At 54.6% G+C, this 14911-nt stretch overlaps 7 protein-coding genes across 7 annotated transcripts; 2 read left to right on the top strand and 5 right to left on the bottom strand.

Moving 5' to 3' along the window:
- Positions 1–178: 178 nt before the first annotated feature.
- ARG-1 (arginine biosynthetic process) lies at positions 179–2005 on the bottom strand (the record flags this gene model as incomplete). The annotated part of the gene is made up of 9 exons (XM_040924836.1): positions 179–899; positions 958–1041; positions 1111–1175; positions 1236–1309; positions 1370–1506; positions 1621–1720; positions 1803–1820; positions 1878–1898; positions 1972–2005. 9 exons carry the CDS (start codon positions 2003–2005, stop codon positions 179–181), a joined length of 1254 nt encoding a protein of 417 aa, XP_040773495.1.
- Positions 2006–2735: 730 nt separating this feature from the next.
- Positions 2736–3665, top strand: M406DRAFT_332897 (uncharacterized protein; the record flags this gene model as incomplete). Its single annotated transcript, XM_040920791.1, has 2 exons — positions 2736–2899; positions 2969–3665. 2 exons carry the CDS (start codon positions 2736–2738, stop codon positions 3663–3665), a joined length of 861 nt encoding a protein of 286 aa, XP_040773494.1.
- A 32-nt stretch (positions 3666–3697) lies between these two features.
- On the bottom strand, positions 3698–5437 carry M406DRAFT_264143 (iron hydrogenase; the record flags this gene model as incomplete). Its single annotated transcript, XM_040917639.1, has 1 exon — positions 3698–5437. The coding sequence occupies one exon, from the start codon at positions 5435–5437 to the stop codon at positions 3698–3700; it is 1740 nt and encodes a 579-aa protein (XP_040773493.1).
- Positions 5438–5966: 529 nt separating this feature from the next.
- On the top strand, positions 5967–6705 carry M406DRAFT_332895 (uncharacterized protein; the record flags this gene model as incomplete). Its single annotated transcript, XM_040920790.1, has 4 exons — positions 5967–5972; positions 6034–6151; positions 6247–6321; positions 6419–6705. The coding sequence occupies 4 exons, from the start codon at positions 5967–5969 to the stop codon at positions 6703–6705; spliced, it is 486 nt and encodes a 161-aa protein (XP_040773492.1).
- An 824-nt stretch (positions 6706–7529) lies between these two features.
- On the bottom strand, positions 7530–8675 carry M406DRAFT_263195 (uncharacterized protein; the record flags this gene model as incomplete). The annotated part of the gene is made up of 2 exons (XM_040917572.1): positions 7530–8107; positions 8171–8675. The coding sequence occupies 2 exons, from the start codon at positions 8673–8675 to the stop codon at positions 7530–7532; spliced, it is 1083 nt and encodes a 360-aa protein (XP_040773491.1).
- A 2328-nt stretch (positions 8676–11003) lies between these two features.
- Positions 11004–12630, bottom strand: M406DRAFT_99079 (family 18 glycoside hydrolase; the record flags this gene model as incomplete). The annotated part of the gene is made up of 2 exons (XM_040926438.1): positions 11004–12431; positions 12491–12630. 2 exons carry the CDS (start codon positions 12628–12630, stop codon positions 11282–11284), a joined length of 1290 nt encoding a protein of 429 aa, XP_040773490.1. The 3' UTR covers positions 11004–11281.
- A 1503-nt stretch (positions 12631–14133) lies between these two features.
- Positions 14134–14649, bottom strand: M406DRAFT_332891 (uncharacterized protein; the record flags this gene model as incomplete). The annotated part of the gene is made up of 1 exon (XM_040920789.1): positions 14134–14649. The coding sequence occupies one exon, from the start codon at positions 14647–14649 to the stop codon at positions 14134–14136; it is 516 nt and encodes a 171-aa protein (XP_040773489.1).
- Between the last annotated feature and the right edge of the window lie 262 nt (positions 14650–14911).

Raw genomic sequence — 14911 nt, 5'->3', positions numbered from 1 at the left:
TCCCTTGACTCTATTCTTTTCCGTGGGTTTTTTTTTCTTGGCTCATCCCCCCTTGATCTAAACACTCGAGAGAATGAGACCCATTGTTTCCTTCTCCGAACCAAAATCCAACCACCAGCTGCCTTGCGGTTGAAAACCATATTTGCCAACAACGCACCTCACTATCGTCAAATCCTATCTATTTGGGGTTGATGAGACCGCCCTCGGCACGCTTCTGCAGACCATACTTCTTAAGGCGGATCGAGGTGATGCCAATGAATCCAGTCGTGTCCTCGGGGCTGAAGTTGTCGAGGGTATCCATAGATGCCTCCTCGGCATCGTACAGCTTCTCGGTCTCGGAGCTGCGACCGAGGACGTACGCGTTGCCCTTGTAGCACCGGAGACGAACCAGACCATTCACGCGGTCCTGCGCAGCGACCAGGCAGGTGTCGAGCCACTCACGCTCAGGAGAAAAGTACATGCCGTTGTACAGGAGCTCGCTCCACTTCTGGGTGACAAAAGTGTCACGAAGAGAGCGCAGCTGGCCGTCCAGGACCAGGCCCTCGAGGTCAAGGTGGGCCAGGCGGAGGATGGTCATGGCGGGGGAATCGTAGCAGCCTCGGGACTTGAGGCCAATAAAGCGGTTCTCGACGATGTCGATACGGCCGATGCCGTGGAGCTTGCCAATAGCATTGAGTTTGGTGAAGAGCTCGACGCTCTCGGTGTAGGTCTTGCCGTCGACCAGAGTCTGCAGCTTGACGGGGATACCCTTCTCGAAGGTGATGTGGATGTCCTCAGGCTTGTTGGGGGCGGTCTCGGGATCGTCCGTCATCGTCCACATGTCAGTGGGAGGGGTCTGGTCAGGGTCCTCGAGCATTCCAGCCTCGTAGCTGCAGTGGGCCATGTTGGCATCCATGGAGCTGGTACGTCGGGTCAGAACGCATGATCATAAGAAGGGTCGTGAGGTTGGATACGTACTAAGGCTTAGCCTTGGTGCTGGTGACAGGAATGCCCTTCTCGGCAGCGAAGTCGAGCAGGTCATTGCGGCCAGCGAATCGCTTGCTGTGATGTCGTTGTCAGTTGTCGCTGTGCAGATGCATTCGTTCTGGGGACGGCAGGACTGATGCTCACAAGAATGTAGGGTCGCGCCATGGGGCGATCACCTTGATATCGGGGTTGATAGTGTAGAAAGCAAGCTGTTGGTCGTCAGCACCCTAGCATCAGTAAAGAGAGGCTCTGTTCCATTAGAAGCGTACCTCGAAGCGGACTTGGTCGTTGCCCTTGCCAGTGCAGCCGTGCGAGACGAAGTCACAGCCCTCCTGCTCAGCAACTGTGAAAAAGTCAGTTCACAACTATGGCATAAGGTCTGTCGCTGGTGTGGGCATCATACCTCGCATCTGAGCACGAGCGATGACAGGGCGGGCCAGAGAGGTACCCAGAAGGTAGCGGCCCTCGTAGATGGCGTTGCACTGAATAGCACGGTAGCAGAGCTCGTCGACGAACTCTTTCCGGAGATCCTCGATGATCCTGTCATACTTCATCAGTCTCTAAAGTGCAAGCAAATCTGGGACGGAGACCCGACACCGAGACGTGATTTTGAGTTGCCCTAGGGTATTCGCCCCATAACCCAAGTATACGTACATCTTGGTGGCGCCAATCTGGACTGCCTTGGCCTTCACAGCCTCCCAGTCTTCTTCCTGGCCGACGTTGGCAAGGAAGCAGACGACCTCATATCCCTGCTCTATACATTGTATTAGCAGCAGTCACCCTATGTGAGAGAAACTCATGTGGCACACGAGCCTCCAAGGGAAGGAAAGTCATACCGAGAAGCCATCCCAGGACTGGTTTAGGTGGTCAGCAAGTTCAAGATACTTGATGGCATCGTTTGGTTAACTCACTGGTGCTGGTGTCAAGACCACCTAGAGAGAGGAGAGAGAGAGAGAGCAAGTTAGTCATGAAGCTCGAACAGATCAAGGGAGATCTTGCTCTCACCAGAGTAAGCCAGGCACACCTTTCCCTTGGCCATTTTGGATGTTGTTGAGAATTGGAGGCTGACGATTGGTCAATTGATACGTTCTCGAGTTTGAATTCAAGAGAGGCCAGTCAGGAAAGCGAGGTGGGCATGTAAACATGAAATAGTCCCATCCAGACGAGGAAGCTGCAAGTCCAATTGCGCGGAAGCCATTTACTCACAGGTGAAAGTGGATACAAATGATGTCGGAAGCAGAGCAGCCCGAAGAAGTGTAATGGAATTGACTGGTGAGAGGAAGATTGAAATTGGGAAAGGACGTCTCTGCTTTTGTGACTAAAAGTTGGGCCTCAAATTATGACTGGACTTGATCTCTTGGGAAATTTTTCCTGGAGCGAGATCGGTGCCGACGGTGAGTATGCAGCCCAGCTCTGCCTGCCTTGCAGGAGAGCAAAGATAAGGACCTTCAGCTGGGCGATAAGCCCCGCCAAATTGGCCCTGGGGGCCTTGTAGGGGGCCCCTGGTCTACACTGGTCCAGTCCCGATGCCAAAAGGACTCTTTCAGGCGGTCAGTGCGGGGGAACCACTTTTGATGTTTGGTAGATTCCACTTCCTGGGTCCTCATGCTTGGAATTTGAGAAAAAAGATCCTTATTCTCTCCACATACATCAGGAAACAACAACACTACTCCAATTACCACCTTTTGATTCCATGGCTTGACAACCATTAGATGAACTCTTCCATCCAATAAATGCCTCAGTCAGAGCTTTTGAGGGACAACAACAAGATGGGAAACAAGACAGCTGCTGATGCATGGGACGACGATTGGGTGACGCAGGCTGACAGGGTTGCCAAAGAAGAAAATAATACTCCAGAGCCGCAGGCACCTAAGACTAAACAGGAGCGCATTGCCCAGCATCGGGAGCTCCAGAGGAAGCTCTGGGAGGAAGCGTGAGCTCCTCCACTGCCATCCTTTTTCGGCGTTCCCAGGAACCGTTGAGCTGACCACACAACTACCAGCGAGGAGCCCCCGCAGATGCCCTACCACGTAGCCGCCTCCAGCAACGTCCCGTTCGCCCAAGGTTTCAAGCCACAGATGAAACTTCTCAGCCGAAAGCCAGTGAAAAAGGTGGTCGATCCTGTCACTGGAATAGAGAAGTTGATGCTCGAGGACGATGACGAAGACGACAGAGACAAGAAGCCTCAGCTGCCTACCGCGGCCGAGATCGAGGAGAAGCGCAAGCAGAAGGAGCGCGATTACGAGGAGAGGCGCGCGAAACTATTTGGCACCCCTCCACCAGAGACTACGTCGGGGGCGACCACGCCCGGCGCTACGACACCACCGCTGGTAGGCGAGAACAGCCGGGGCAACTATCGAGGACGTGGTCGTGGAAGAGGAGGCAGGGGAGGTCGAGGCGGTCAGCGCAACGAAGGTTACAAAAACGACCTGAGAAACGACTCCAGGAGTGAAAACTACAGAGGCGGAGTCAGGAACGACAGCCAAGATGGACGCCCGGGGAATAGCAATGGGGGAAGTCCGTACCGGGAGCTCTTCGATCCTGATGCCTCGTCGAGATCTGCCTCTCGTCCACAGCGCGGGGGCGCCACGTCATCACCAACACGGGGTCCGGAGTCAGCAATTCGAGCACCAAGGGGACCAGACAGCAGTGGAGCAAGAGGTTTTGGATTCGCCAATCGTGGTGCTAAGGAAGGCTGATCATGCATTGAACGTCAATGTTGGTTTTTAAACTACCAGCCGCCTCCAATCTTTCCGGCCAGATGGAGCACTCTCTGCGTCTCAGAGGTATCCTTGCCGACATCACTGATCACCTCGCGGTAACTTGTATGCACCAATCGCGCCAGATCTATGCCCGTGGTATCCGACCAATGCGCCAGGGTATCTCGAACATACGAAAGAGAAATTCCGTCAACCACATCCGTTGCGCCATTATCATTCGACGAGGACAGATCATCATCGTCGACCTCCGAGTCGGACATGGAAAAATACGCCTCGTCAACCTGCGCCAACCAGTCCCTCTGTTCCTGAGGGCTGGGTTCGCCACCCCAACCCTTGCGCTCGGCAATGATGGGGTCAGAAACCTTCACCTGGCCCCCGCCATTGGTGCAGCCGCCCGGGCAAGCCATCACCTCGACATATCCAAAGTCCAGACCCTTGGATTGTGCCGCAGGCTTTCGAGCCGCACCAAAGGGCCTGCCACCAGGCATCTTCGAAGCCTTGGCTGGCTTCAGCTTTCGAACGATGTTCTGAATATTTCGGAACCCATAATACTTGGCCGCTTTGAAAACTGGGTCGCCAGAAGCCGATATGATGTTATACTCAACCACATCAGCGTTGCGTCCCCGGACAGTCTGCAGCCGGGAGCCAGGATGCCTCAAAATGGTATCCTGAAGTATAAAATGTAGATTTCCACCAGAGGATCCGGCCTCTATTGAAGGATGTTTCCCTTTGCGGCGAGGGAAGAGGAAGTTGTGGAGTCGTGGATCGGGAAAGGTAGCTTGTGGAGATAGCTGCGTCTTGGGTAGACTGAAAAAATCGAGCCCCCTTGACTCTGTGAGCATGAGAATCTCCTTGCTTGTGATAACGCAGTCGACATCACGGGCACCTCGTCCAGGCTTGCCATCGCCGGCCCATATGCTGTCGGTCAACTCCTCGCGGCTGGCCTCCAGCTTCTTGTCGAGGCACGGCATAACAGCAAGATGCCAAATCCGGTCGGGACTTATCCCAAGCTTCTTACTGAGTGTGGTCTTCAAGAGAGTGCCCATCAACGCCTGCGGCGATTTGACCTTCGACAGATGTGGCAGCACATGTGGGTGTGTCTTTTCCGCGTAACATATCCATCCCGGGCACGAGGAGGTGAGTATCGGTCTCGCAGGCGTCGAACGTCCCTCCCGTACCTCGTCCGCCCCCAGGACCAGACAAGCCTCCCTCGCCGTGTTCGTATCGACCACCCACGCAAACCCATTATTGAACTTCCCACCACCCGCGAGCCCTTCCGGCCCACGTAGCAGCGTCTCGATCATGCGCCCGGCTTCCCTCTCGCTCGTGCCGCCGCCACACGCGGCGGCCAGGCTGGCGCGCGTCTGCGGGCTCACGCTCGCAACGAAGAGCTTGGCATCCGGGTTCTCGAGCCCTTCGACGCGGAACGACCCCTGCTTGTCGTCGGGGCCGTGGACCCGGAGCGCAGGCGCTGAGTCCAGCACGCCTAACACTTCATTGTGGCTCTGCAGGCTGACGAGGACGGCTTCGGCGGAGGTAACGCAGCCAGAGCACGCGAGGCAGTCCGTCAGGGAGATTTTGGAGGGGCCGTTGGTGGCGGAGGACTGCTGTTGTTGGCCGCCGAGGATGACTTCTGTTTCGAGGGACTCGGGCTCGTTGCTGGCAGCGGGGAGGGACTCGATGGGTTTTATGCAGGCGACGGAGGGGGAGATGAAGTCGTTCAGGTCGTCGGCTGAGAGGATTGCGGACATGATGGCGGCGCTGGCTTGTGTCCCAAGCGCTCGGTTGGTGAGGACAGTCGAAGATTGGAGGGCCGCCTCGCGCGTGGCAAGGGTAGGAGGGGGAGGGGAAAATATGAGAGGATAAGTCTTTGTACTATGCCATCAAACGGATGTGACAATGTACCACGAATGTCAGCACAAGTTCGAGAGCCTCTTTCATAAAAAGATCTTGAAGAGACGTATATAATATAATGAAGATGGCAGTGTATGTTTTTGCGCTGTCCATGATTGGAAATACGACTTCTGGATAGGTTCCAAAATTCGAGCGAAATCGGCAGTGGCGAGGGGTGTCAGGATGATCCCTGCTAGATAGCTCGCCATCCTGCATCGGCCAATCAGGTGTTGTAGGGCGTGAGGGTGACGTACCGTCCAAGCTAGGCCCTTGTTTCTACCGCCATGGAGAGGCCCAAATAGCATCAGCCTCACGAAGGAACCATTCTCAACAAGTTCAAGACCAGTCAATCATCCCTTGGAATATTATCACTCAACACTCAACGCAATGGATGTAAGCGATTCTAACGCACATGTCTAAACCCTCACCAGTAATATGCTAATTTCTACACCAGGCCATCTCTGCTTATAGCTTTGCCACTCTGGCCTGGCTCACAGCCCAGTCCGTACCTCTAATCGTATGGCCGACGTTCATATCCTCGCTCCTCACTCCAAACTACCAACATGCGAACCGTACGTATCCATTGCCCAGTATTAAAAAGAACGCACCTACTGATACTAGCGCGCATCGTATGTAGCCACTGAACAATACTTTGCCCGGTCGTTAGGCTTAGCACAGCTCACCCTCGGCATCGTCGTGGTCTCCCTCTCCGGAGCGTTGCCCTTGACCTCGCTTGTCGACAGTGAGTGCCTTCCAGCCCCCCACTAACTTACCATGACCTTCTCTAGTTCTCTTTGTGCGGAGAGATAATTTCGGTAGGACTGACCTCTTTTTAACAGCTCCAGCGGACGCGGCCTCACCTTATGCCAACGCAGTAATTTTCGTCTCCACACTCTACCATGCCTCCCAAGCATTTTACAGCTACAACAAGTTCAACGGGAGCGACGCGGGTGGCTACTTCTTCGGCGCCTTGGGATCCGCCGTCCTGGCCGCCTTTGGGCTTTGGTGCTTGATGTTCGCGGGAGACAAGGGTCACATCTCCAAGAGAACAGGCGCCGACAAGCGCACGAGCGGCTGGCCGTTCAAGAACTCCGAGGCGAGTAAGAAGAAGGGCAAAAACCTCTAGGATTTTGTGTGCGGACGGAGAGGCAGAATCTCGGCGTGAGGCACGGTCTGCTTGCGCTTAGAACGACGATCTGCGTTATGGGTTTATTGTTGCTACTCATGAGCATGTAAAGCATATAGCTGGAGTTCACCGCCTATTTTTGTTCCTGTTAGAGGACTTGCTCCTTCTTAATCGCGGTAGTCCACGGTCTCGGAACAACAAAGGCCAAATAAGTGAGCTAGAAAACAACTCAAACCCTCTCGTGTTGCCCCGTTGATTATGCCAATTCTCCAAACACCCCATGCCGTTGTAATAATACATTCCATATCATAATCATGAATTCCGCCGTCCGCTCCCTATAGTCTGAGTCACCATTGGCATTGGAGGCTCAGGCGTGCGTAGTAGCAAAGACTGTCAACTAAAACTCAAGCATCCCCGCCCCTCCCTATAATTACCTCCGCGTGTCTTTGTGGAAGTAAATTTCTCCTGCGAGTTGCAACCATAACAACGTAGATACTGATAATTTGGGGGGTTAGGTGTCCTGTTCCTCTCGCTGGTCTCGGCGGTGCGGTTCCTTGCGGCCTATATCTGTCTCGTTACTTGGCGCAGTTGCCAAATGCACCTCAAAAACCACGGTGTTATGATTCAATCCCTTCAAGCCCCAGTCCTGGCTTCGTTCGCGATACCGGTAGCCTGTCTTGCTTAATGTTTGTTGTGCCGTGTGAGAAATCGGGTCATGGGAGCGCGAGGAATGGGTTATCGACGGGTATTGAGACTACTGTTGCACTTGGTCGAAGCCGAGGAAGACGAAAGACGTGCGGCTGCTAAGCGATTCGTTTGGAAACCTATTCCTCGGCCGAACGTTCTCCATTGGTGACAGGCGCGGCTGTGGGCTCAGCTTCTGGAGACCCTCCGTTGACGATAATATCGGTGGCTCCGGATAGTATGGCACGACGTCGCTCTTGCCAGCCGACCTCGCTCTTGATCATTTGGGACAGGAGAACCTCCTTCTCAAGCCAGGCTTGCCTGTATAGCTCTTCCCACTTCTTGCATTCCAGTTTGAGCTTCTCACCGTCTTCCTCAGCCCACTTGACCTGGTGCTTGCAAACACGATGTAGCTCGTTGAGAGGCATCTTGAGCTCTCGTGCCGCAAAGCCATCTTTCTCAGTAAGCTGGGTGTAAAGGTCCGACGGGGTATCGTCGCCGCTGACTCCGTCTTCAACGGTGTCATCATGTCCTGCAGCATGCGATTGTGGTGTTCTGATGATGATTTTGAGTTTCGTCGTAGACTTGGCCGCCGGAGCGACGCCGGTAACCTGCATACTCTTTGGCACCGGATCAGAGGGTCGGAGGGCCTCGGTCTCGTGGACGGTCCGCATGTGTTTTGCCAAAGCGTCGGATCTCGTGAAGCATTTATCGCATTCTATGATTAGGGGTGTCAGAAAGGGGGCGCCGCGGGATAAGCAGAATGTGCTGCAGAGCTTACCTGGGAGGTAGCAGAAGAAAGGCTTCTCCCTTGTGTGACTACGCATGTGCGCCTTCAGCGCGTAGCCACTGGCGTGGTTTGCGCCCTGTCTGCTACAGCCTACCCATTGGCATGTGTACTTCTTCTGGCGGCCTTCGATATGCTCGTCATGTATGTGCTTCACCAGTTTGTCCATAGTGCGCAGGTCGCCAGCGCCACAGTCCTCCCAGGCGCATACTGTGACCTGGGGCTGGAAATCCTCGTCCTCCAGCCGCGCATTCGCAGGGCTACTGGGAATATCGCCTGAGGAGTCTGAAGAGATGGAGATGTTGTCATCCTCGTCGAGCCCAGCCTTGGCCTCCGGCTCGGCTTCAGGCTCTGGATCTGCCTCGGCGACGACAGCTGACGGGGTCGCAGAGCCCACGTCCCCAAGCTTGAGGCGCTTTGGTGGGGGCTGCTCGACATCATCTATCGTAATATCTTGGGTAGGGTGCTCGTACTCATCGCCTGCCTCCGAGGAAGACATCGACGATAGTGATGAATCGGACATTGTTGTGAGGCTTGTCGAAAAGCTGCGAGGAAGGGCGTGAGGGAGAATCGCGCCCGCACGCCAGACAAGTTGATGCGCCCGCTCGAGAAAAGGTCGTCTTCGGGTGGGACTGAATGAAGTAGCTTAGCTGATCAAAGGGGGTGGATTGAGCCAGAGACAGCGATGAAGAAAGATGCTGCAGAGCCTTGCTGTCGGTGGGTAGAAGGGTAGATATGACAGCTGAGTTGGGGATGCAAGCTACATGCTCTTTTGCAACTCGGCATGGCATGGCGCGACCGCCTATGTCCGGCAACAGTAAAGTCAGTGATTAGCTCCAAAGGACGGATGGCAGGGAGCCGGAGCCGAGTGTAGGCTAGACAGCTGAATGACGGTTGAATTGGGCGGCTGGCAACAGTTGTCAGAGGCCCTGCAGGTCGAACAGGGGCCTCAATCTGCAGGTCGACCCCTAATGTTCAGGGGCAACCCCTGAAATGCCAGTGCGTGGTAGGTGGGAGGGTGTGGCTATTGTTGTTGTTGACTGCCTTTGTGCTGTCTGCAGGTGGGATTTGCCCCTCCCCCACCAAGATTAAGGCATTCGTTCATCTTTGACACCAACTTCTTGACTAGAGACACACTCTCTCCAGACTTGACTACACTATACACTTCCATCTCTGCTGTCGCCTGCTGTTTTTTTCTTATCTGTGCCATCATTTTATCTCATTTGTCAAAAAAAAAAAAAAAAAAAAAAAGAAGAAGAAAAGAAACCATGGCGCTGTCAAAGAAGGTGTTCTCCCTCGAGGGAAAGGGCCTCAAGCTGGACACTGCAGAGGACCTCGAGCCTCACATTGCGGAGCTGAAGGCTATGGACGACATTGAGGAAGTCCGCATTCTGGGCAATACTCTCGGCGTGGGTGCTTGTCAGCGGCTGGGTGAGGTTCTGTCTACCAAGAAATCCCTACAGGTATGCCTTCTCTTTCCCCTACCCCGGGTGGGAGACGCTTCAGGTGAAGAAGAAGCCCCGTTGCTAACGTGAAATAGGTCGCAAACCTCGCCGATATCTTCACCGGCCGTCTTCTGAACGAGATTCCCGAAGCGCTCTCCTCCCTCCTTACTTCGATTCTCAACCTACCAAACCTCCACACAATCAACCTGAACGACAACGCCTTTGGGCTCAACACCCAGGCTCCCCTCGTCGCTTTCCTTGCTGCCCACGTCCCCCTGCAGCACCTGTACCTGAACAACAACGGCCTCGGTCCCCACGCTGGCATCCTGATCGCCGACGCTCTCAGCGAGCTTCATGCAAAGAAGGAGGCGGCGCGCAAGGAGGGCCAGGCCGTCCCCGACCTCGAGACCGTCATCTGCGGTCGCAACCGTCTGGAGAATGGTAGCATGACCGCGTGGGCAAAGGCTTTCAGCCTGCACAACAAGATCAAGGAGGTGAAGATGGTGCAGAATGGCATCCGCCAGGAGGGCATCTCTCACCTCCTGAGCGAGGGTTTGAACCACGCTTCAGGCCTCGTGACCCTGGATCTACAGGACAACACGTTTACGCTCCTGGGCGCAAAGGCCCTTGCTAAGGTCACGCCCATCTGGGTCTCGCTGAGGGAGCTTGGCGTCGGCGACTCGCTGCTGAGCGCCAAGGGTGCCGTCTTGCTGGGCGACGCTCTCGGGCAGGGCAAGAACAAGAATCTCGAGATATTGCGGCTTCAGTACAACGACATCACCTCCAAGGGCCTGTCCAGCATTGCCAAGGCCGCGAAAGAGGCTCTCCCTGCGCTGAAGAAGATTGAGCTGAACGGCAACAAGCTCGAGGAGGAGGATGAGAGCATTCTTGCACTGCAGGAGCTCCTTGAGGAGCGTAAGGAGAAGCTTGGTGGTGACGTCGTGGTCGAGGACGAGTGGGGTCTGGATTCCTTGAGCGACCTGGAAGGAGAAGACTCCGATGAGGAAGAGGAAGAGGAGGAGGAGGAGGAGGAAGAGGACATTGAGCCAGAGGAGAGGGCCGAGAAGCTGGTCAAGGAGGCCGAGGAGGCTCAGGAGGAGCCCGTCATCCAGAAGAAGGATGCGGAGGTGGATGATCTCGCGAAGCAACTTGAGAAGACGATCATCTGAGGCGGACCATAAAGCCTTCTCAGGTTTTCCATGGAGCAGAAAAGGTCATGGTCAGGCAAAGGGCGGATAGACGATACCCGAATAAACACAATAACCTCCCGGTAGGCGCCAGTTCTTATAGAGAAAGAGAGAGACAGAGACATGTGTGTGTATGGCGTGCTTTGGTTCGTTAAGAGGAGGCACGGTGCATGTAGAGAAGAGGCTAGCGAGGTTGATAAATAGGTCCCGTCTCGAGGTGAATAGTATAGGAAAGAAAACTTCAATACAAGGGAAACAATACCCCCAGGAATGCATACATCAACAATATATGCAACGAATGCTACCGGGTCTTTTTTTTTGCTCTTTTCTTCTTCCTTCTTTTTCCCACCCAAATGCCAGTCATTATTCATGAGATGGATAGGAACTCATGCTTGTGAGACTCATAATCATCAATCCCCCATTACCTCCGAAGAAAAATTACCATCTTTTCCCCTCCGCCTTGCTCTACTCTCTCACGATCCAGGCATGCCGTTCCGAATATTGTCATACTGACTCGTAGGATAATTCAGCAGGTTCTGTGCAGCATCCAGGCGCCCCAGTTGGCCCGCCATGGCGACAACCAGGCTCTCCGTCCCATTCTTGTCGTCGCTCGCCTCCCAGAACATAGCCCCGCCCAGGCCTTTGCTCTTGAGGTACGCGCTCTTCTCATCGACACTCTGCACAGTGTCGTAGCTAATAAGCTCCTGCGTCGCCTCGTCGTAGCTGTAGCTCGCCTTGGCGACAGGGTCGTAGAACTCGGTCGCGCCCGGCCGGGGCAGGTCTCGAAACCGCCACTGGCCGGTGCCGAGGTCGTCCCCGCTGCCGACGCCGTCAAACGGCTCGCCCAAGCCGAGAGTGCCCTCGAAGGAACGCCCGTAGAGGGGCAGTCCCATGACAATCTTAGACGGGTGGACGCCAGCGGCGATATAGGCAGAGACGGCCTGGTCGGTGCTGTATGGCGTGGCGGGCATGTCCTCTGCATCGAAGTAGATGTTGGAGGCGTGACCAGTTGCGTTGGACCAGGCGCCAGCGTAGTCGTAGGCCATGAGGCTCCAGGTGTCGACGTATGGATCCATGGCGGGGATGTCCCACAGGCTGTACACAGCCGGGCCAGCGGGGCTAGCGACGGTAATGAGGAAGTGGTACCCGGGGGCGTGTGAGGCTGACCAGGCATTGAATGCGTTACGGACGGCCTGGAGGAGCAGCACAATGTTCTGAGTATCCTCTGCGGCAGGAATATACGCGTTGAACTCCCAATCGATGTCGATGCCGTCGAACCCCCAGTCAGTAACGAGCTGAACGGCGCTGGAGGCAAAGTTTTGGCGCATTGTCGGGTCGGCAGCTATGGGTGAGAACTTGGAGGACCAGGTCCAGCCGCCGACGGAGAGGAGAACCTTCGTGTTACGGTTCTGTTTCTTAAGGATATAGAGCTGCTTGACGCAGCCATAGGCATTGGTGCCATTGTCGCTCCAAGAGTCAGTTGTATAGTGTTTCTCCAGATCTGCGTACGTATCTGAGGATACCACATTGCCCTCGCTATCAATATCGGCAAATGCGTAGTGGATGCGGGTGACTGATGACGCCGGGAGGGACTGAGGCTGATACTGTGCACCATATATTGCCCTTTTTTAAGGCATTAGTTCTTTGGCTTCTCAGTCATCGTGTGTGAAGCTGAAGAGGACTTACCAATTTGCGAAATATAGTGTGTTCTCATAGCCGGAGGAGTTTGTGAAATTCGATGGAACGACAGTGCCCGGCAATGGCGACGGCGCGGTACCAGTAGAGTTTGAGGAATTGCTGGGAGGTGCTCCTTGTGTGGCATTCTGAAAGTAAGGATGATTGAAAGGCGACACTGGAACTCCTGTGGACAAAGGTATTGTAGGCGAGGCTGAGATAGTCTCGGTGACTGTGGTAGTGTCGGTATGTGTCTGTGTCACAATTTCCGTAGACTGTGATGGCGGATCAGCCTGGGTGTATACCGTCTGAACAAAGGTATATGTGACTGCTTGGCTCTGGGTGACTGTTTCGGTCTCCAAGATAATATCTGTCGAGACAGAGGCCAGAGTGCTTGTGACAACTACTGTCACCGTTGGGTCCACTGTCACCGTAATAGGATCTGACGGAGGGTCTATATTCATTCCATGTCTGTTAGAGCGAGAATGATACAATCTGACTTCGAAGCCGGCTGCAAAGTTGGAACTCACCACCGGCACTCGTAATACTCGCGGGCGGGTCAGCGGGAGGGTCTGCAGGATCACTTGGGTCGGAAGAGACAGGAGGATCAGCGGTGGCTGTGGAAGTGACCGTTACTGTAGTTGTAATTGTGTCGATGCAGTACATGTCTCGCTCAAAGATGTGAGGTGTGCATGCGACCAGCCTCATGCAGAGCGCCGCAGCGAAAAGAGTTGTTCTGACAACCATCTTGGGCTGAGTAAGATTCAGAAATGAAGGGATGAACGACGGGCCTGAAAAAACATCAAGACCATGCTGTGCATCTCTTGTAGAATGGGCGGCGACCCCCCTAGATATCTTGTAAGTGAACCCTATGTTCCCAGCCCTTGAGTCTCTTCAGCCTTGCCGCTGGCCTAGTACAGGAATGAGAATGTGCCAGGCCAGCCTCGCCAGAAAGGCATGTGAATTCCAGTGCCGCACGGCTGAGGCGGCCGGCCCTTGGTATATGGAGCCCAGCCCAGGGTGAGACAGGCTTTTGCTGGGCCCTTTGGCCCCCTTCAGGAACTGACGGTGGCACCTCGTTCTCCCTTTCTAGCCCCCTTGACTCTCGGAAGTAAAATCAAATCAAGGAGAGCACAACACAACTTCCAGACGATGGCTGAGTGGACCACGTGGAACGAAAGTAACTGACACCAGCCGTCTACCAGGACGCCTGAGTGGGTGGATGAGTGAGTCCAGTGATGCGCAACCTTGTGCGCCCCGAACTGGCGATACATTGTCCAATCTGCGGCCCAACACAATATTATCCGGGAGCCAAAACCGGCAAAATTGCCAACACACAGACACGCACACACATAGAGGGACCAAGGGAACCAAGAAAGTGAAGTCGCGGAGGAGGACAGAGTATTGCCGAAGGGCAACGTTGACTAGGGAGGGAAGAAGGGGGAGAAAAAAAAAACTTTTTCAGAACCATGAGCCACCTCAAAGCGTAATGTATAGGGCTAAAGAGACAAACCATCCAAACAGGACCGAATTGGCTGATCCTGTGGAATGAGTTCGTATGGGATGGTTCGTTGTATCGGCTATCCCTGGACGCAGTAGGGTGGTGGTCATGGCCGAGATCGATCCTGGTATCTTCTTGGGTGGGATATGTTCATGGCGAACCACCCATCTCCATTTCTCTCCGCTCCTTTCTTTCTGCCCATGTTCTCCTGAGCGCAGACCCATACACGCCACCAGCCAGGCCTGCGACTGCTGCTGCTAGAAAAGCCGAGCCATGGTAGGCAGGCTTGAAGAGCCCCCTCTCCAACAGCTTGAGATTCGAGAAATACCGTGACGTCCCATAGACTATCGAGCCCGATCCCAAGGCCAACAGGGTGCCGACCAGGACCTGGGACTGTTCTCTCTCGAGCTCATGCTCGACGTCCTCGGGATCGGGCTTGTACGGTAGAGACTGCCGGCCCTGCTGCTGCTGCTGCTGCTGGCGCAGAGGCTTGAGCAGCTGCCTCAGGTCCAGCTGGGAGAACCGCTCAATGGCGATGCCCAGCGCGATGAAGCCAAGCCCCGTCCTGATCCAGGCCAAAAAGGTACGCTCTGAGGCAAGATGATCTCGGGCCGTGGAACCTGTATTCTGATAGACCGGAGTCTTCCACAGAAAGCGGGACAACATGGCTCTTAGAACTTGAGGGATTTTCTGAAAGGGAAAAAAAAGAAAAGGAAAAAAGGACACCAAGTTCTTGAGTGATGTTTGAGCCGTTGTAGAACGCTGTCACTCCACCATATCCGGGCCGCAATGTGGTATTGTTTGTGTAGTTGCGTCACTAAAGAGCAGGAGGAAAAGGCCTCTGTCTCTGGATCTGGCAGCGGCAGGACAAAGTGCGCGCACTCCACAGGAACACAAGCTTGCGACTGCTGTGGTGGTTGGTACCAAC

The sequence above is a fragment of the Cryphonectria parasitica genome (assembly GCF_011745365.1).
Source record: "Cryphonectria parasitica EP155 unplaced genomic scaffold M406scaffold_7, whole genome shotgun sequence".
Classification (NCBI taxonomy): domain Eukaryota; kingdom Fungi; phylum Ascomycota; class Sordariomycetes; order Diaporthales; family Cryphonectriaceae; genus Cryphonectria; species Cryphonectria parasitica.
The sequence above is the reverse complement of the archived record's forward strand: the minus strand, read 5'-3'. Positions and strand labels throughout refer to the sequence as shown.